General features: G+C 33.2%; 1 protein-coding gene across 1 annotated transcript; it reads left to right on the top strand.

The window, feature by feature from the left end:
• The first annotated feature begins 4,444 nt into the window (after window positions 1-4,444).
• On the top strand, window positions 4,445-4,828 carry LOC133853834 (B3 domain-containing protein At2g33720-like). Its single transcript, XM_062289860.1, has one exon. It carries the CDS (start codon window positions 4,445-4,447, stop codon window positions 4,826-4,828), a length of 384 nt encoding a protein of 127 aa, XP_062145844.1.
• Window positions 4,829-23,097: the final 18,269 nt, after the last annotated feature.

The following is a 23,097-nucleotide window of genomic DNA, read 5'->3' as shown; positions in this document are numbered from 1 at the left end:
CGTGAAGATTTGGCACTACGAAAAAGGCCAAGAGAATCAAAAAGAGAACGGAGCTACTGCATTTGGATTGACTGGAAAGAGAGAGAAAAGAGATTGTGTTTTCTCTGCAATCGAAACTTTTCGATCACCTTATAACGAATTGAATGCTTCTTTTAATGTGTAAATTAAAAAATGATTAATTTACAAGTTAATTTAAAATCACTCAAAAAAGTGCGCTCCGGCCTCCTAACTCTTATCTAAATTGAGTGCGAAAAAATCCTTAATTTAACTTGTGGCTGAGTATACTGTGAGGTCAAATTCCAGTGTTTAAAAGTACTTTAGTAGACAACCTTAATTAGGTACCATTCAATTATCCCACGTTTCAATTGACAACATTAATTAATGACGAAAATTCGAGCCGATCCCTATATAATTAACTAACTATCGATTCAAAAGTTTCTCGTTGGAATCTTGTTTTTATTCAATATGAAAGACAAATATATGTATATTTGGGTCCTACAATTGACTTGGAAAAACGAGAGAAAAAGAGATTGCTTTCAATATTTTAAGACATGGTACATTTTTTTTTTTTTTTTTTTTTTTTTTTTTTTTTTTTTTTTTTTTTTTTTTTATATTAAGGCACAGCCACCTACACCTTTTCATCAGCAAGATATAAGATAAAAACTTATCAGTACAATCAAAAGGAATTATGAAAATTTTATTTTTATTGAGTAATAAAATTATGTAGCAAAAAAAAAAAAACTTTTATATAGATTTATTACTAGTAATATAACATTGAACTTGAGAAAATAAATAATATTAATTTATGATATTTGAGATTGGAAATTAAGTCAGTAAATTCTTTTGACGTTCATGAACCAATAATTCAATAAAGCACTTGTGACAAACAAACAAAGACCGTCTTTACGTTGCGTGAAGATTTGGTACTACGAAAACCTATATAAAGGGCCTCCCTTCATACCTCTGTCTTCACATAGACAATATAATTTACCTCCAAGAAAAACCACAAACTTTTTTTGTTTCTTGGTTTTTTCTCGGTCTGATCGATGGAGGCTTTTCCACGACTCCCCGGCCAACCCAGTGGTTCTCACCCTTTGCCAGAAGGAAACGACGATGAAAATAGAGAAGATTCACCGGAACTTTTCTAAGGACAAGACAACAAATGAGAGCAGTTCCTCCTTTCCTGAATGTAACGAGAAAAAACCCATCTTCCATAATTTTATGGGTCTTCCAGATCAGAACGATGATCAAGCTGATCAAGTCGGTGAAGCTGAAGGGCTTGATCAGATCACCGAGAGCCAACATGGATCGGAGGAGATTTCGTTGGAATTGAAGGTCGGTTGTGCTTCTTACACAACCGAAAAGAGAGAAGCATATGAAAACCTCCGTGCCCGTAGAATCAAAAGAATGAAACCTAGTTGCAGCGAAGTTAGAGGAGAAGAGATGCCTAGCCGTGTTTCATTGGAGCTGAACCTGGGCGTTGATCCCTGGGTTATCAAGAAGACGATCAAGCCAAGCGATCTCGGGGATTTGTCGAGGCTCTTGTTGGCAAGGGATGGGGTGAAGAAACATACCTTACCCCATTAATTTGCAGTTTCGTGTTGCTGCTGTTGTAGTTTGGGGGAAGCTAGATTTTGTCTTTTGCTGACGCAGTAGTTTGTCTCTTGCTTTATGTTGTAGTTCTGTTTTGCAACTGGTTTCGATCAGTAGTTGTACGTGTGGTTTTCTCTTGGTGAGATCCAATCTTTATTGGAGTGATGTAGTGTTTGGTTATAAAATTTTAATTCTTCCAGAAAAAAAAAAAAAACACAAACTTCCTTTCTTGGTTTTTTTCTCGGTCTGATCGATCGATGGAGGCTTCTCCACTCTCCCGCCAACGCAGACACGCAGTGGCTCTCACACTTTGCCTTCTCGTCAACGGCGATGAAAAGAGCGAAGTTTCACTGGAACTATCGCTTTTAACGTAACGTGAAAAAACCCATCTTCTGTTTTACTTTTTCTTTTTTCTTTTTTTTTTTTTAAATGGGGCAAGAGAATAATTTTTCGACAAGGGTTTTAAATTTGATGAAACAAGCAAGGACTTCACTTTTAACGGAAAAAGGATAGGGGGCCAGGAAAACCAGAAAAAATCGTCAACGAAAAGGACATAAAACATCCGATTGTTTCACAAGTGCGCCGTCAGACAAAACTCAAAAGTGGTCCCTCTCACGCTCTGGCTATGTATCTATAAAGATATTGAAGAATTTTTGTTTATTTTCTGTTGTTGTCTTTTTTGTTTATTTTTTTTTTTGAACAATATTTTCTGTTGTTTTTTTATTTTTTATTTTTTAATAAGTACAACAGAAACCATTACAAACTAAAATATAAAAACATAAATACAGTAGGGCTTGGGCAACCTAAAATATAATCTAAGAATGAAAGTACGCGGGGGCAATGCTTCCGAAGATGCGGGCCCAATAGCTCGAGGCACGGATGCCACGAAGCCGGGGTCACCATTAAAGGTGATTTCATAAGTGTATTGAGTCACAAGGACCTAAACACTAAAACAGGAGTAAGCAGGGGGAGAGGGAGCCCAAAATAACAAACAAATAAACACAAAATCAGCAGCAACAAGACTGGCGGAGGCAGGGTGGGAGCCCTCCCGGGAGGCGCGTGAGAGCCACGCGCCGCCCAAGGACGACCTCTCAGCAGTAGGGAACGGCGGAATCGACCGGAACCACCGGGGGTTGGAGCGGAAAGTGGAGGAGGGTGCAATCGGAATCTCCACGCGCCGGTTGAATCCAAGAGAGTACTGGCGCGTGGGAAGCACGCGCCATCTTCCAGGCGACGGGCGAGAAGAGGAAGACCACCGGCAGACTCCAGATACGCCGGCGAACCCAATGCTGAGGAGTAAGACCAGAGAGAGAGGAAAACAGTGAACAGATCTAAGATCAAAACACCGACTCCAAACTCTAAAACCATGGAGGATGAAGGGGGATTTGCGAGTACAAGCCTGCTGATTGGAGGAAAGTAAGACGATAGCTGGAAAAGGGTAAGATAAATCCGGTGCAAGGCCGGCTCTATGGAACCGAAGCAAAGCCGGCTTGGTGGTTTGAGAGAAAGCTCTCAAACTTATTTGGGTATGGGTTGGTGGGTTGTTGGGTGGTTGTGGGGAGGGTGAGAGGATGGCAGAAAACGATGGAGAGGGAAGCATAAAGCTTCCCTCCCATGGAGGGAGCACCAGCAGCAAACGAGAAGAAAAAATTTTAGAGAGAAGTAGGAGCGTCTCTCACTACTAAATCCCAATATTTTCTGTTGTTGTTAAGTGATAAAGAAGAGTTAGATGTAACACTCAAGATTGCTTGTAATTAAATAATCTGAGCGAGGGTGTTACACATAGTATTTATTCAGATCTATCATTTATCATTTAGTTAAAGCCTTCTTTTTTTTATTTTATTTTTTTATTTTTACACAAGGATCTAATTAACTTTTCATTATATTGATTAATTGTTGAATTTGACTTAGTTAAGTAATTACTTGACAATGCATTAATTCATATTACATAATGAAAGTGCCATGCGCCTGATCGATCGAGAAGTCATGACAAACTACCATTTTAGCTTGGGCACAAGAAAAATTAAAATACCTTGTGATATATTTTTTGTAAGAAATATAATAAAGCTATTGTCAAAATTAAAGTATGCTGTCCTTTCAGAAAATGTTTCTTCAATTTCTTTTTCATCTCAATGCGATCACAATGATTTTTACTCCAACTTTGAGTTTTATGCGTACATACCGCCGCTTCGATATTGTAATTTTAAAAGTTGCATGATATTTGCAAAGACAAAATGACGACTTTAGTCATTCTTATAACATTACTCAAGAGATCGATTAATATATACGTGTTGTTAAGGATACCACAATTTTTACTACAAGTTCTTTCAAATTGTGGTTGTTAGAACAATTTCCATGTATGGTGTGACAGCTCGCTCTACGATGTTCTTCACGTCCCACGATCGCGGCAAACACAAATAATGTCAAGAGAACACGCCGGGGTTGTCGGTGGATCTCACTCCGATACCTAAGTTAGTTTATGAGAAAAAAGTTTGCCCAAACACAATAATTTAATCTTAGATTTATATCTGGTGTATGGGTTTATTTATAGCATGCCCACTTGACAACTTGGCCTAATATTTAATTAGAGTTCCACCAGTGGGCCAGTGTTGGCTTGGAGGCCCGTAACTTTTCTGTATGGGATGATCTGAGTTGGATTATTCCCAACAAAGGTAATAGTCTATAATGATGAAATAGTCAATTAATTAGTAAGTAACCGTCTTGCCAACCATACACTCAATCATTAGTTTGTAAGGTGATTTTAATCAAATGTATAATACCCTAAGCATTTTTCAAGATTAATACATAGGAAAACGCTTGAGCTTTTTGCCGTGAAGTTAGAAGAGAAGAGATGCGTAGCGGTGTTTCATTGGAGTTGAAGCTGGGCGTTGATCCCTCGGTTATCAAGAAGACGATCGAGACAAGCGATCTGGGGCATTTGTCAAGGCTGTTGTTGGCAGCGGATGGGGTGAAGAAGCATATCTTACCCCATTGGGATGCAAATCGTATTGAAAGCTTACGTAAAGGGTTGCAAGTTTGTGTTTGGGATTGTGATACTAAGTCTGAACATCAATTGGTGTTCAAACAATGGGCAAGTAATAGGAGCTATGTTCTCATTGGAAAATGGAAAAAGGAATTCGTGGAGAGGAGGGTCCTGAACAAGGGTGACCAGATTGGACTTCATTGGGATCAAACCAATTCAAGATTTATTTTTAGGGTTCTCAACCGCGCTTGAACAAGCGTTAGTAGCTCCATTCATGTGTGTTTTCTGTTTACTTATGTAAAAGGAGAAGCAAATTGTCTCTTAATAGACCCTTACAATTAGTAAGTATTTTTGCATTGTTTTATTTTGTGTTGGGTGTATTATTGAGAAGTCCATACTTTTTCGGTTTTAAGATCATCCCTTGTAATATTTTTCATTTATTCAATTAAAAAATAAATGCATTATTTTTTAAAGGAAAAATGCAAATTTAATCCATGTAGTTTTACTGATTTGTAATAGAGTAATGCTATACATCGGCTTATCCCCCAAAGCCTTCATGGTGTAGCCTCCCATTGCATTTGGTGCTTTGGTTGGGGAGACTATGGCATAGGCACATAGGCTTTGGGGATGGGGATGAAGATGATTACTCTTTACAATAAGCTTCCTTGTAGTTTTAAAATGTTTTGAAAGATCAGTGTGATATATGTAAAAACAACAAATTAATCCATATTAAAAAATTATGTTAAAAAACTTAGTGCACTTTGGTAGTTTGCCACATCATATCCATATTATGACACATGTAACCTATGGGGATGGGGATGAAGATGATTACTCTTTACAATAAGCTTCCTTGTAGTTTTAAAATGTTTTGAAAGCTCAGTATGATATATGTAAAATCAACAAATTAATCCATATTAAAAAATTATGTTAAAAAACTTAACGCACTTTGGTAGTTTGCCACATCATATCCATATTATGACACATGTAACCTATATATATATATATATATATATATATATATATATATATATTGAAAATAAATTAAAATAAAATAAAAAAACTAGAAAGGGGGCAAGGAAAGGGTAGTGGCGATGCCGGGAATTTATGTTTGATGGGGTTGAACTACATTGAAGTATGAATTCCTAGCTTCGCCACTGAAGGCGCTTGCTTAAAAATTGGTATATATAAAATTATCCACTACACGAATATGGCAACACCATTGTGACTTATTCATCTACTCTATACATTTCAAGCTACAAAATTAAATTTATATTACGCTATATAATAAACGCATTAATCATATCTCCCACAATACTTTGTTTATGCAATCTAATATTATGAATTATCATCTAAAAAATAATTAAACAAGACTATAAAGGAATTTAAAAAAAAAAAAGAAAGAAAGAAAAAGAAAAGACATCTACCATTTAATTGGAAGAGAAAAAGTATACCTTCTTTTTTTTTTTTTTTTCCTTCTCTCACTTAAGGTTTAAACTTTTCAGTAAAAGAGCGAAACAAATGAAGTTTTGTGAACTTTTGTGTAGGATCATTTCAAAAGGACAACAGAATCTATAAGGATCCTTTAACTCTTGCATTGGACGAACTCTCCAAGAATTTTTTTTTTTTTCAACTATGGTGGTGGCCATGCCCCTGCTGGCCTATAATTAAGTGGCTCTGCCACTAGAGAAGGAGGAGGAGGAGGAGGAGGAGGGAGAGGGGTAAGGGTATAGAAGATGGATCTCACTTTCTCTTTTTCTCTTCTCTCTTTATTATTATTATTATTATTGTTTTAATATTTTGGACATAATTGGTACATCGCATGAGGACTTGGAATGACATATCGAAGTAAAATCCTGCAAAACTATATACTAGAAGATTTCATTAAAGTTTCTAATTGCCTCTTCCACTAAACTATATATATATATATATATATATAAAGGAATTTACAACCAAGTTATCTTAACTAAAATTTTTATAGTATTTGAAATACTTCTTTTATTATTTATCAGAAAGAACTTCAATTACACAAGTTATGCTTCCAACGTACCTTCAGATACCACCATTCTTTTCCCTCTCTTTTATAATTAGATAGGCAATAACAGTACTATTTCTATGTTTGGTTACACCTGATCTGATAATCAGTCTTAGACTCTTAGATGGTGCCAGCCAAACACTTTTTTGATTTAGTATAATAAATTTTCACCTCTTTGTGACGCCCACATCACCTGGGTATGAGAATTATGAAGATGTGTTTATATGAATATTTACACCATTTTTAACACAAGCTTATGTTTTAAAACCATGATGATTGTAAACCTATCAAAACTCGATCAGCAGTTAAGCGTGCTTCTGTGAGAGTAGTATCAAGATGAGTGACATTTTGAAAAATTTGGTTCGAAAAAGCTAAAAGCAGACAATATTATGTCGTTACGGATGAGTCGTTACACCCTTAGTGCTGAAGTTTATATATATGAATGAATAAGGAAAGTATTCTTAGAAAAAAATGGATGAAAAAAATGGATAAAAAAAAATGTTTTTATCATTGTATATGGAAGCATTTCATATTCAATCAAGGAAAAGTTGATGCATGTAGTTTTGTATAGATTAATCTGCGTTGCTTTTGCCGTTTGTTACTAGGAAAGACATATAAATCCTATATATATATATATATATATATAGTGTGTGTGAACGCACGGGTACGTAAAGAGCCCAAATATGGCATAATATATGGGAGTACTTTTCTATTGATGCATGATTTTTTGAAAACAAAAGTCCCATCAATAATGTGTTGTTTAATGTTGTACCTAATCTTTATCTCTATCACTACTTTATGATTTAATAAACGCATTTTAATTCACTACAAAAAAAAAAATGTTTTTTGCCACTTGCAATTCGCCACGTGTACGGTCATTGTACACGTGGCGAACTGTTAGCCACGTGCAAGTCGCCACGTAAATACACGTGGTGAATCCAGGTGACACTAATTGCACAATTGGCCGTGTGTATTATTATACACGTGGCCAATTGGCCGATTTTTTTCTTAATATTTAATGCTGTTTTTTAATTTCTTTTTATTTAAAATATATATATATATATATATATATATATATATATATATTTTGACTAAAATTCTCCAAAATTATTTTATCTAAAAATATCACAAAATCAAATTACACAAATTAATCAAAACAACAATATTTAATAATTTGAATACCATGTACTAATAAATGTATTCGTTACTAACAACAAATACTTACACAACAATATTAACAAATTTGAAAATCTTGATCTAATAAAGTTATTCGTTACTAACAAAAAAAAAATACACAAAATATCTACAAATCTGGTGGACGTCGCTGCGGATCACGAGGTGCAGTCCCGGGCGTGAACTCGCCAACCGGCGATTGTCACGCAAGAGATGGTGTAAAGGGTGATGGAGTCCCGAGAGGGGATTGTTGGCTCAGCAATTGTCCAACAGGCGACACCGGACCAATCGTTGTCGCATTACCTGCAAGTAATAAAAATAATTAACCTATATAATATTATATGCAAATTTAAACAAGTAATGAGAACAAATTAAAAATAAACCTAAGTGTATACATAATATGAATCATACCTGCAGGCGCACTACTAACAGACGACGTACTACCTACGTGTGCAGGTGAAGACTGCTGAGCACCAGGGCATACGAATGATAATCCTGTAGAGGACATGAAGGCCACAACCTGTCGCATGCGCTGCTCCATAGCATCAAACTGTCGTAGGCGCTGCTCCATGCTGTCAGCCCGCTCTCTCTCGGCCCGCACTATGCCCTCCAACCCTTCATTCCTCTCTCTCTCTCAGCCCGTAACATGATATCCATCTCCGCAATTTTGTGGGCAGCCCAATCCTGAGACGTGCCCTCGGCCGATCCCCCCCGTGTGCGGGCCCTATACGAGAAACAAGTCCCGCGAACAGGAGTAACGTTCGGCCCAACCTGCCGAACCCTACCCTCATACTCGGGTCGCCCAAGTGCCTACTCGTACGCGTCGCCAGATGCCCAACGCACCGTATCTGAAGAAACGGAATCCGTGGCAGCAGGATCAGTGGCCAAACTTTGTGTCATCCGCTCTTGTACGTCGTCAACATACAATACACTGGTAATTAATAAATACTTTATCACACGCATAACTAATAAATATTAATAACATAGAACAGTAGCATACGCATAGGTCCCGTGTCCGCTCGTTCAGATAAGTGCCGTCTTTCCTTATGTGCGTCTTCACAAACGACTCGGCGCGAGTGGGGGGCGTGCCAGATGTAGGGTTTTAAGGTTAGGGTTTAGGGTTTAGTTTTTAGGGTTAGGGTTTTAAGGTTAGGGTTTAGGTTGTTAGGGTTTAGTTTTTAAGGTTAGGGTTTAGGGTTTACCTCACCATAAAAAAGTTATAAAAAAAAAAAAAAAAGATTTGTCTCTTTTTTCTTTTATGTTTTTTAATATTCTTCTTTCTATTTTTAGGGTTTAGGGTTTTAAGGTTAGGGTTTAGGTTGTTAGGGTTTAGTTTTTAAGGTTAGGGTTTTAAGGTTAGGGTTTAGGGTTTACCTCACCATAAAAAAGTTTAAAAAAAAAAAAAAAAAAAAAAAAAAAAAAAAAAAAAAGATCTGTCTCTTTTGTCTTTTATGTTTTTTAATATTCTTCTTTCTATTTTTAGGGTTTAGGGTTTTAAGGTTATGGTTTAGGTTTTTAGGGTCAGGGTTTTAAGGTTAGGGTTTAGTTTTTAGGGTTAGGGTTTAGTTTTTAGGGTTAGGGTTAAAAAGGTTAGGGTTTAGGTTTTGAAGATTTAGTTTTTAGGGTTAGGGTTAAAAAGGTTTAGGGTTTAGGTTTTTAGGGTTAGGGTTTTAAGGTTAGGGTTTAGGGTTTAGGGTTTAGGTTTTAGGGTTTTAAGGTTAGGGTTTTAAGGTTAGGGTTTAGGGTTTAGGGTTTAGGGTTTAGGGTTTAGGTTGTTAGGGTTTAGTTTTTAGGGTTAGGGTTAAAAAGGTTAGGGTTTATGTTTTGAAGGTTTAGTTTTTAGGGTTAGGGTTTTAAGGTTAGGGTTTAGGGTTTAGGGTTTAGGTTTTAGGGTTTTAAGGTTAGGGTTTAGGCTTTTAGGGTTTAGTTTTTACGGTTTAGTTTTTAGGGTTAGGGTTTTAAGGTTAGGGTTTAGGGTTTAGGGTTTAGGTTTTAGTGTTTTAAGGTTAGGGTTTAGTTTTTAGGGTTAGGGTTTTAAGGTTAGGGTTTAGGGTTTAACTAAAATAAAAAAAAGTAATAAAAAAATAAAAAAATCTCACTCTTTTGTAGGGTTTAGGGTTTTTAGGGTGTACGGTATTTTGGGTTAGGGTTTAGGGTTTATGGTTTTTGCTTATTTTTTAGAGTATAAAGCTTAGGGGTTTGGTTTTGAGATTATAGTATAGGGATTTTTATATTGGTTTTGATTTAGGGTTTAGGGTTTATTGTTTAGACCTTTGTTATAAATTGAATAATAAAAGAAATTATTATAAATGGTAGACGGTGGCCAAATTTAATTTTCTGTATCTATCCAATAATTGTTGGATACGATCATTTTATTATAAAATGATGGCGAGTTTACTTTGAAATGTTTTTTTTTTGTTTGTAAAAAAATTACCTGAAAATGAACAATTAAACTTTTTTTTTTTTGTTCTTAAAAAACCCAAAAATTGTTGAAATAGTACCGCATACTTATTTATATTTTATTGGTTTGCATCATTGATTTTATGATGAAGTTAATAAAATAATGGTGAGATTGTTTAATCTGTTCAAATGTTTTAGCATAAATTGCCACAAATAATAATCCACACACCAATTCGTAGTACAGTAAAACATATTACAAAAAAGAAAAATAACACAACTGTACGAATATTTTCCATGCATAACGACCAACCACATCAAAACACATAAAATTACACAACAATAGATATTCAAACCCAACAAAATTAACAGCATTGCATAGACCATTATTAATTGCTAAATCCACAATTATTATATGAAACTATTAAAACAATTAGAAACGGATTTTAAACAAATTAATTTAAATGCACCAAGTTTATTATAGCCAAAAATAAAGAAAAAAAATTAATGCTAAAATTACTCACAAATATTTTTTTTGGGTGTATTTTATGCTTCTTATCCAAAATGTACCTGCATTAAAACATATTAGTCCCAAAATAATATCCCAAAACAAGTCCCAAAATAGCAATCACGTACAAGGCGGAGAGAGAGAGAGAGAGAGAGACAGACAGACAGACAGACAGACAGACCGGGAGAGGTTTCAGAGAGAGAGAGATGTAGAGAGAGATAGAGACAGAGAGATGGATGTAGAGAGAGAGAGGTCCGGACCTAGGGTTAAGGTTCCTACTGTGGTTCGGTTAGAGAGAGAGAGAGAGAGATAGAGAGAGAGAGAGAGAGAGAGAGAGAGCTAGAGAGAGAGAGAGAGCTAGAGAGAGAGACAGAGAGATAGAGAGAGAGAGAGAGAGAGAGATGTAGAGAGAGATAGAGACAGAGAGACGGATGTAGAGAGAGAGAGGTCTGGACCTAGGGTTAGGGTTCCTGGTTCGGTTAGAGAGAGAGAGAGAGAGAGAGAGAGAGAGCATGCACCTATAGGTTGGTGCACGCGTGGTGCAGTGACGGCTGGAGAGGGAGCTGGCCGGAGAAGACAGCGGAGGGCGGTGGTCGGTGGTCGGTGCAGCCGTCCGTGATCGACGGAGACAGAGAGGGAGAGAGAGAGAGAAAGAGCTGAGTGAGAGAGATGAGTGGATCGAGGGTAGCTTCCTCTGGAAGCTACCCTTTTTTTTTATTATTAAATTTTTTTTATTTAAAAAATAGGCCAGGTGGCGCGCGGGAATTGTCCCGCGCAGTATACTAATACACGTCTCTATCTGTTTTTTTTTTTTTTTTTTTTTTTTTGAAAAACGAAATATATATATATATATATATATATATATATATGTAAACACAAACACAAACACAAACCCTAATCCGACCCTAAGTGTATGTAATATATATAGTGTTAAGGTTTACGTAAACTCTAACCCATAAAACTAAACCCTAAACAATAACCCTAAAACTAATTCTTAAACCCTAAGTCTGTGTTAAGGTTCATATATATATATATATATATATATATATATATATATATATATATATAGATCCTATATATATATAGGGTTATGGTTTTATTAGATTAGTATTCCATTAACGCAAATCCTAATTACAGTTAGGGTTTACTTATAAGTATACCATATATATGTAAAGTACTCAACACGTAAAAACGTAAATATACTATAAACATATTGCACGTAGCCCATAACTCCTAACCCTATGTCTATAAACTATATATAGCTATAAACCATAACCCTAAGTGTATGTACTTTGTTATGTTGCATTTTTTTTTTTTGTTCCTCGCCGTATAATTATGCATATATATATATATATATATATATATATATATATATATATATATAGCACAAATTTGGTTTAATTATGTATTTAGTACTCTATATAAACATAAACCTTAACACTAAGTGTATATACCTATTATATATATCTATAAACCCTAACCCTAAGTGTATATACTATATATAGCTATACTGTATATAGCTATATAAGTATACTATATATATATATATAGCCATAAACCCCAATGTTAAGGTATATACAAGTAACTATAAAGGTATATAGTTTCGGCACGCCGTTTACATGCATGCATGCATATATTATATATATGTATATACAAATATGACAAGATAGTTTTGAAATACAAATACAAATACAAATACAAACACAAACACATGCAACCCTAAGTGTATGTACTGTACAAATTGCTAAACCCTAAGTCATAAAACTAAACTGTAAACTATAAATTAAAACTAAATCCTAACCCTAAGTATATATATATATATATACTAAACCCTGACCATAAAATTGAACCCTAAAACCCATAATCTTAACCCTAATCTTAAGTGTATGTACTATATGTAAGCCATAAACCCTAACCTTAACCCTAATCTTAAGTGTATGTACTATATATAGCTATAAACCCTAACCCTAAATATATATACTATATATATAGTTATAAACCCTAACTCTAGGATCAAATGATAGTTCGACCAAGTTTTGAACATTGAACTGGATCAAATGATAGAGGCATGCAATTTTATACTTGTGTAAGGTATGCTATAATGATCGGGACCACAAGGCCAACACATTCAGATGGATGTTCTACGAACCCTAACCCTGAGAGTATGTACTACACATACAATAAATTAAGTCCTAACGCATAAACCATATTCAAGAAACTCAACCTGCAGGTAAACCCTAAAACATAACCATAAGTACAATACATACTAAATATAGCACAAATTTATTGTTGGGGTATATAATAAGAATTTTTTATATAAATAAATTCAAAAAAATTTAAATACAAGTACTGTACAAAACTAATTAGTTTATAAACTCTAACTTGGTATAAGGTACATAGTAATATTATCATGTACATACTATTTGTTTGTTTGTTTGTTTTTTTTTTTAAAAAAAAAAAAGAATTCCAAAAATATTTTTTCAAAAAACACCAGTTGGCCACGTGTATTTTTATACACGTGTCCAACAGAATGCCACGTGTAATTTATACACGCAGCCAATTAGCCGCGTGAAATTTATACACGCGGCCAATTGTTTCTACGCCGCATATGGCCACGTGGCCAGAAAAACACGCTGCCATCTGGCCGCGTGTCTACAGTAACCGGTACTGTAGACACGCGGCGATTTTCAGTGTTTTTTGTAGTGATTTGTGCATATTTGTAAACATAAATTTCTCCCATAACTGACATGAAAAGGGCTCACCGTATGAGTTGTTTATCGTTGGCAATTATACTTATTAAGTTGTGGACTTACGTGTTTTTTTTTTGTAAAACACAATTGTTTTATAGATTAGCTAGCACTAGAGTAAAGGCTAGAGGTGCATGTTTAGTGACAAACCTAGTTGTTTTCAAGAGATCGATCTAGTGGGTTAATCCAAGTCTTGATGGTGTTTAGCGCTTTGGCTATCTATCTATAAGGATATTGAAAAAAAAGACATATTTGTTTATTTTCCGTTGTTGTACGTTAAGTAATAAATATTTAACACTCAAGATTGTTTTTAATTAAATAATCTGAGCGAGAGTGTTACACATACTTATTCAGATCTATCATTTATCATTTAGTTAAAGCCCTTTTTCTTTTCTTTTTTCCTTTTTCACACAAGGATCTAATTAACTTTTCATTGATTAATTGTTGAATTTGACTTAGTTAAGTAATTACTTAACAATGCATTAATTCATATTACATAATGAAAGTGCCATGCGCCTGAGAAGTCACGGCAAACTACCATTTTAGCTTGGGCACAAGAAAATACCTTGTGATATATTTTTTGTTAGAAATATAATAAAGCTATTGTCAAAATTATATTGTCCTTTCAGAAAATGTTTCTTTAATTTCTTTTTCATCTCAATGTGATCACAATGATTTTTACTCCAACTTTGAGTTTTATGCTCATACTGTCGTTTCGATATTGTAATTTTAAAAGCCGCATGATATTTGGGAGGACAAAATGAAGACTTTACTTAAAACATTACTCAAGAGATTAATAAGTGTTGTTAGGGATACCACAATTTTTATTATAAGTTCTTTTAAATTGAGGTTGTTAGAATAGTTTCCGGTATGGTGTGACAGCTCGCTCTACGATGTTCTTCTCGTCCCACGATCGCGGCAAAACAAATAATGTCAAGAGAACACGCCGGGGTTGCTGGTGGATCTCACTCCGATGCTTAATTCAGTCTTTGAGAGAAAAGTATGCCCAAACACAATAATTCAATCTTAAGTTTATATCTGGTGTAGAGGCTTATTTATAGTATGCCCACTTGACAGCTTGACTTAATATTTAATTAGAGTTCCACCAGTGGGCCAATGTTGGCTTGGAGGCCCGTAACCTTTATGAATGGGATGATTTGAGTTGGATTATTCCCAACAGAGTTATAATTAATAGTCCATAATGATGAAATAGTCAATTAATTAGTTAGTAACCGACTTGTCAACCATACACTCAATCATTTCACGAATTATAAACTGCTACATTAGTTTGTAAGGTAATTTTAATAAAATGTGTAATATCCTAAGCATCTTTCAAGATTAATACATAAGAAAATGTTTTAGACAGTACAATTTTTACTATAATTTTCATACACGTTTTAAGGAAATGAGTGTGATAATGTAGATAGTCAGATAATCAAGTAGCTAGCTAGCATTAAATGTCACGTGAATTGACACGTTAATTAATTTATAAAAAAATTATAGTTAAAACTCTAGCTAATACTATTAGCAACACTCTACATCTATAATTACAAGGACATGAAATGCACAGCTCCACTATCATATCATATGATTCAATATTCCACTTCTGGAGATTAACAGAAAGGTGTTTCCTTGACTATTTATTCATAATACATTTCTCAAAGAAACCAGATTTTGTCGCCAATAGAGAAACTTGGAATCAAAGTCGATTAAGATCAGTACTTTAACAAAATGGGTACCCAATTAGGCCGCTCAAATTAATTAAGATCACTTTCCGTACGTACGACAAATTCACAACTTTTAATTTCCAAATAAAATTTAAAATAACTTTTGAGCTGCACATGCCGTTGCCGCTATTTAAATCGAGCTTGGGCTTAGAACATAATTGTATTTGATCAGTAGGAAATTGGGCCGAGAAGGTATCCCAGCCCACCTAAATCATAATATCGGCTTGCAACTCAAATCCCTCTAGGACAAACCCGATCCTATGTGTCTGTGTATAACAAGGTATTTGCTTCAATATCTTCGAAATCAAAATGAATATCCAATCTATGCCCCTTTAGCTTCTTTAATTCATTTTGTGTGGCCCATTGGGAGGATCAGGTCATTTGTTTGACCAATTTTTTATATTTTGTAATTATTTCAGCACTGTTTTAATTTGATTTCGGTATATTGTTGAGAGCCCACTCCTTTTTCATTTATAGGATCGTCCATTTATTCTTCTTTTTGGATCATAAGTGGGAAGGATCCTTCCCGGTAACCATTTTCTTTATTCAATTAGGAAAAAAAAAAAATGAATATCCAATTTCACAATATCATCAACGCCAATAATTAAGAGGGATGGGATCTCAAGGCTATTGTTAGGGTAATCCCACATATTAGTGAGGCCGAAACAGATGTTCGAATGGTCGTGTCAAAAACATTATAAAAGGGAAGCTTGAACCAGGTACAAATTAAGGACTTTTAATCCTCAGATAAACATTCACGTACTCTTATTTACTTTTAACAACTATATAAACATAAACTAATTATTAAAATTAAAAATTAAAAAAAAAAAAAAAAAAAAAAAAAAAAACCTAAAATGGGGAGATTGGAGGGGGCAACCCTCTTGCTGGGGAGGGGGCAACCTTCACTGCCTCTATGTGAAGGAGGAGATCTCCATCCTCCCCCTTTGTCGGGAAAGATGAAGGAGGAGGGCAGTGACAGAGTCAAGAATTTATGTTTGATGGGGCCAAACTGAAGCATGAATTCATAATTTTGCAACTCAAGGCGCTTGCTTAAAAATTGGTATATACAAAATTATCCACTAACGCGGATATAATAACACCATTGTAGCTTATTCATCTACTCTACATGTTTCAAGCTACAAAATTAAATTCATATTACACTATATAATAAACATATTAATCACATCTCCCACAATGCTTTGTTTATGCAATCTAATATTATGATTTATCATCTAAAAAAAAATTAAACAAGACTATAAAGGAATTAAAAAAGAAAAAAAGAATGCATCTATCATTTAATTGGAAGAGAAAAAGTAGACTTTTTCTTTTTTTTTTCATTTAAGGTTTAAACTTTTCAATAAAAAAATGAAACAAATGAAGTTTTGTGAACTTTTGTGTAGGGTCATTTCAAAGGGGCAACAAAAGTGTATAGAAGGTGGCCGAGCAATATATGGATCGATCTCCACTTTCTCTTTTTCTTTTTTTCTCTTTCTTTTTTTTTATTATTTTTTTTTATCATTATTATTATTATTATTATTTTAATATTTTGGACATAATTGGTACGTCGCATGATCAGGACTTGGAATGACAGAAGTGAAATCCTGCAAAACTATATACTAGAAGATTTCATTAAAGTTTCTATTTGCGGTTTTTCATTTATCTTTTTTGTTAAATTGTTTTCATAATTTTCAGTTTTTTTTTTTTTTTTTAAAAAAAAAAAAAAAAAAAAAAAAAAAAACGTCTTTTTCGTTTTTTAATTTTTATTCTTTATTCTTTGATTTTTTTTAATTTATTTTTTAAAAAATAACTTTTTTTTTCCGAAAATTTGGTTTTTTTTCATTTTCAGTTAATTTTTTAAAAATAAAAAATAAATCATTTTTTTTTTCGTTTTTTTTTAATTTAATATAAAACAGGTTTTTCTTTTTTCTTTTTTTTTTTTTAATTGTTTTCATAATTTCCAGCTATTTTTTTGTTTTTTTTTAAAAAAAAAAAATCTTTTTTCTTTTTTTTTTCGTATTTCTTTAATGTTTTTAATTTGTTCTTAAAAAATAACTTCTTTTTTTTTTTTTCGAAAATTTGGTTTTTTCGACCGGAGTAATACACCAAGATTGATTGGATGATTCTATCGATCATGTCATGATCGATCGCACGTTAAATCGAACTGATAACTGTGTCAAGTTTGATTGATCGGACATTCATGTCACAATAGATCGGACCGATGCCTCAGTCCAAAAAGTACTTCAATTGTTAGTGGACTAGTACTTATTAGGATTGATCGGACATTCGATCAAACTAATTAATGCACTATGATTGATCAGAGTCTATTGATCCTATTGTTTTATCACGATCGATCAGACTACTCCACTAGGATCGATTGATCATCCGATCGATTGTGATAGATCAATAGGATCGATAGATCATTCGATCGATCGTGATCGATCAATAGGATTGATAGATCATTCGATCAATCGTGATCAATCAATATGATTGATAGATCATTCGATCGATCGTGATAGTATCGATCATATCCAATCGATCATGATAGTATCGATCCTATCCGATCGATCGTGATAGATCAATAGGATCGATAGATAATCCGATCGATCGTGATCAATCAATAGGATCGTTAGATCATCCGATCAATCGTCATCGATTAATAGGATTGTTAGATCATCCGATCGATCGTGATCAATCCATAAGATCGATAGGTCATCCGATCAATCAATATTATCGATAGATCATCCCATCGATCGTGATAGATCAATAGGATCGATAGATAATCCAATTGATCGTGATCGATCAATAGGATCGTTAGATCATCTAATCGATCATGATCGATCAATATGATCGATAAATCATTCGATCGGTCGTGATAGATCAATATGATTGATAGATCATCCGATCAATCGTAATCGATCAAGAGGATAGATAGATCATCCCATCGATCAATATGATCGATAAATCATCTGATCAATAGGATCATTGGATCATCCGATCGATCAATAAGATCGTTAGATCATCCAATCGATCGTGATAGTACTGATCCTATCCGATCGATCGTGATAGATCAATAGGATCGATAGATCATCCGATCGATTGTGATCGATCAATAGGATCGATAGACTATCCGATCGATCGTGATAGATCAATAGGATCGATAGATCATCCCATCGATCGTGATCGATCCATATGATCAATAGATCATCCAATCGATCGTGATAGTATCGATCATATCTGATCAATCGTGATAGATCAATAGGATTGAAAGATCATCCGATCGATCGTGATAGATCAATATGATCGATAGATCATCCAATCGATCGTGATCGATCAATAGGATCGATAGATCATCCGATCGATCGTGATAGATCAATATGATCGATAGATCATCCAATCGATCGCGATCGATCATAATGCATTAATTAGTCTGATCGATCGTGATAGAGTTCGATCAATCATACTTGACATAGTGAATGTTCAATCTAACGTGCGATTGATCTTAATAAGTAATAGTCCAAACAATCATGAGATGATCATAGGATCGATATAATATCTGTCACTAATTAGTGATGTGTCAAATGTAAAACGTCACTAATTCTTTTATTTATTTTTATTTTTTCTTCCTCCTCCCGTAACAAAAACGCCTACAATTGGATGCCTAATCGATCGTGATAGGATCAAATGATCGATCAAACTTGACACAAGTGAAGGTTTGATCAAATATCTAATTCATCCTAGTGCATCGGTCCAATCTATTGTAACAGGAACATCCGATCAATCAAACTTGACACAGTTATAGGTTCGATTTAACGTGCGATCGATCATGACATGATCATAGGATCAATAGAATCATCCAATCGATCCTAGTGTATTAGTCCGGTCGAAAAAACCAATTTTTCGAAAAAAGAAACTAAAAATTTGTTTTTTAAAAACAAATTAAAAAATTAAAGAAAAAGGAAAAAGGAAAAAAAAATGAAAATTAAACAACGAAAAAGTTTTTTATTTTTATTTTTTTTAATAAAAAAAAACAAACAAAAAAGAAAAAAGAAAAACCAGTTTTCTATTGAATTAAAAAAAAAACGAAAAAGAACGATTTTTTTTTAAAATAAAAACCAAAAATTAACTGAAAATTAAAAAAAAAAAAATCTAATTTTTCGAAAAAAAATATCTAAAACAAAAAAAAAAACTAAAAAAGTTATTTTTTTTTTTTTAAAAAAAAACAAAATAGAAGAAGTAAAGAAAAACAAAAAAAAAATTAAAAAAAAAAATAACTAAAAATTATGAAAACAATTTGAAAAAAAAAAAAACAAACGAAAAAGAAAAAAAGTAAAACCAGTTTTGTATTAAATTAAAAAAATGAAAAAGAACAATTTTTTTTTTTAGAAAAAAAAAAAAAACAAACGAAAAATAAACTAAAAATTAAGAAGAAAAACCAATATACATAATTTTTTTTAAAAAAAAACTAATAAAAAAATATATAGACACAATGTTTAGTAACATTACTAAATATTTGAAATCGTGTTATTTTAAAAAAAAAAAAAATATACTGACATAACATTTAGTAACATGCAAAATTTTGCAAGTTACTAATTTAGTAATGTTCAAAATTGCCCATATTACTAAATTACTAACATGCAAAATTCTGCACATTAGTAATTCTTAAAAATTATATTATGTTTTAAAAAAATATATTTACATAATATTTAGTAACATGCAGAATTTTGCATGTTACTAATTCTTAAAAATTATATTGACATAATATTTAGTAACGTGCAAAAGTTTGCACGTTACTATTTAGTAACGTGTAAAATTTTCCACGTTACTAAATTAGTATCGTGCAAAATTTGCATGTTACTAAATACTTTAGTAACGTGTAAATGTTTAGCACGTTACTAAATTTAGTAATGTGAAAAATTTTACACGTTACTAAATGCTCAATTTTTTGTAGTGATAGTATTTATATATATGTTAAACTAGCATATTAATAAGTTACTAATTCTTAGTATATATATAACATATATTGTTTATATACTTAGTATATAATTAGTGTGTGTATATATATATATATATATATATTATAGTTACTTAGTTATATAAAATATATTAGATAACTACTTGCTCACATTATACATATATTATTAGTTTATGAACTCGAATAGCAATCTCAATGAGCTTGAGCTTGATCTCTTTCAAGTTTTAAACAATCGAGTCAAGCTTAAACACACATTTCATAGATCAGCACTAGTTCGAGATTGAAAAATTATACATATATACCATTAGTTTATATATATAATGAGCTCTAACATGATACATATACCATATATATAATGAACTCTAACATTATACATATACCATATATATATATAATGAACTCTAGCTAACATGATCTAATAACGTGTTGTTTTCAAACTCAGGCTTGAATTTAAAAAAATTTAATAACCTAGCTCGAGTTTTAGTTGAACTGAGCTTGTCGAGTAACTCAGATCGACTCAAATAGGGCATTCTTAACGAGCTTGCCTGAGTTTAAACGAGCCGAGCTTGAACACATGCATATTTCATAGATCGGCTCTAATTCGAAATCAACTATTCAATTAAGCTCAACTCATAAACGAATCAGTCTTGAAAACTTAAATCCTAAGGTTAGGGTTATTATAAATGGAGTTTTTTGTATTTTTAGAAACGACTCAACTTTTAAAACAGCTCCAAGTGGAGTCGTTTTAACAAAAAGGCTTGAATTAGAAGTATTTTAACAAAAACAGCTCCAATTACAGGCGTTTTAACAAAAAGGGCCTCAATTTAAGGCATTTTAAATCAGCTCCAATTTGAGCCGTTTTAAGCCGCTATAAATCGACTCCAATTGGATCCCCTTTATACAAACGGCTCTAATTGGAGCCATTTTAACAAAGCGACTCTGATTAGAGCCGGTTTCAATAAAACGGCTCCAATTTAGAGTCGCTTTCAATAAAACGGCTCCAATGTAGAGCCGTTCTAATAAAGCAAAATTGGAACCGTTTTAAAATGTCTAAAATTGGAGCCACCTTAGAAAACGGCTGCAATTTGGAGCCGTTTCATTCGATGCGGCTCCAAATGGAGCCGTCTTGTTAGAACGGCTCAAATTAAATCCGTTTATCATAAAGCAACTCAACTTGAAGCCGTTTAAAAATAGCTCCAATTCGAGACGCCTTAGAAAAACAGCTCCAATTGGAGCCGTTTTAGTTAACGCGGTTCCAAATGGAGCCGTTTTGTTTAAGTGGCTCCATGTTGAGATGTTTTGGTTAAAACGGCTTCAATTTGAGCCATTTGTATACAGCGGCTCTAATTATAAGGAACGGCTCCAACAAAAATGGCTCTAAAAGTCGGGTTTTTTGTGGTTTGTAGCTAAACATAGAAATATTGTTACTGCCTATCTAAATATAAAAGAGAGGGAAAAGAATGGTGGTATCTGAAGGTTGGAAGAATAGCATGTACATAATTTAAGTTCTTTCTGACAAATAATAAAAGAAGTATTTCAAATACTATAAATTTTTAGAAGTAAAGATAAATGATATATATGTTAACGAATCATTTATGTGGGTTCTTAGCATTAACTCATGATGCACCCGCCATTGACTTCTAATGATCAGAATTTAAACAACACCCAGCCCACGTCTAAAAACGTTTGGTTTTGCGTAAGTTGTACGTCTGCATGTTCAATCTCTAGCTGAATGCCACTCTATAGTCTCTACACACCCACATGGAAGATGTATAGATAAATTTGTTCGTGAGACTAATATTGGATCATCTCCTCCACTCCTCCAAGCTTGCCCGGCCGCTATATATCTCAGCGGAGACATTATGAAATGTATCGATCACCTGGTTCTACAATATATATATATATATATATATATATATATATGATGGGCTCTAGAAATATACCACAGTGCCATTTATATCTGTGTAAGAGCATTATAGGCTTCATTAGAGGCTCCATGTGTGAATGGACAGATTTGTTTGGGTTGTGGTAAGTCGTGATTTGCCCGACATGGAGTTTGGACTTGAATTTGGACTTTTCGTTTTGAATTGGAGGTCATTGAATTTGTACGTATGTAATGAGTTTTGACTTGATCACTTAGGCTCGTTTGGGTATGCGATTTTTTTTATTATATTGTATTATTTTATATTATATTTAAAATTATGAATACCAAAATAATTTACTTTTTAAAATTATATTTGGATCGTTTAGATCGAAAACATGAGACAAAACTAGAAAAAAAAAATTGATAAAATCTTAGTATAATTTGAATTCTAAAAATTAACCCAAACATGTTTTTGAAAAATAATAAAATATAACTAAAAAAAAAAAATTTGAACTTGAGCGTTGACTTCGAGATTATGAGTTTCTATATCATCATTTTGAATTCTTAATCTTTCAATGGACTTCAACTATTGCATTACTTCAGTTTTGATTTGAGTATTGATTTGGCGTTTATTGGTTTAGGTTTGACTTTGGGTTTTGATGTACGTGCATGTTGTTTTAATTTGGAATATGATCGAGCTTAGATTTGAGTTAATTGTTGAAATATTTAGCGTATATGATGTTTTGAATATAAGAAAATCTGAATTTTGAAAACCAGGTTTCACACAAAATTAATATAATAAATATAAATGAACTTTTTTTTTTTTCTCATTTAACCAGTTAGTGTCGAATTTTTTTTTTTTTTTTTTTTTTTGTTTGCTTAAAACGACACTAACTGGGTAGTGTCGTTTCAATAGTAACGACATTAATTAGCGTTGTTTGAAAAGTAAACGACGCTATTTTAAAATCCCAATCCTATATTTAGTGTCCACTAAACCCTGTGACTATTGTTGTTCATGCGGTAGTACTACAGCGAGGCATTGTATGTCTTGATTTGGGTAGAGCAATTGAAAGGGTAAATAAGGATTGCTTTGATCGATGG

The sequence above is a fragment of the Alnus glutinosa genome, chromosome 13 (genome assembly GCF_958979055.1).
Source record: "Alnus glutinosa chromosome 13, dhAlnGlut1.1, whole genome shotgun sequence".
Classification (NCBI taxonomy): domain Eukaryota; kingdom Viridiplantae; phylum Streptophyta; class Magnoliopsida; order Fagales; family Betulaceae; genus Alnus; species Alnus glutinosa.
This window is presented reverse-complemented; position numbering and strand designations above follow the sequence as displayed.

Excerpts from the sequence above, each read along its gene's own strand:
- LOC133853834 (XM_062289860.1), top strand. The coding sequence starts at position 4,445 with ATGCGTAGCGGTGTTTCATTGGAGTTGAAGCTGGGCGTTGATCCCTCG.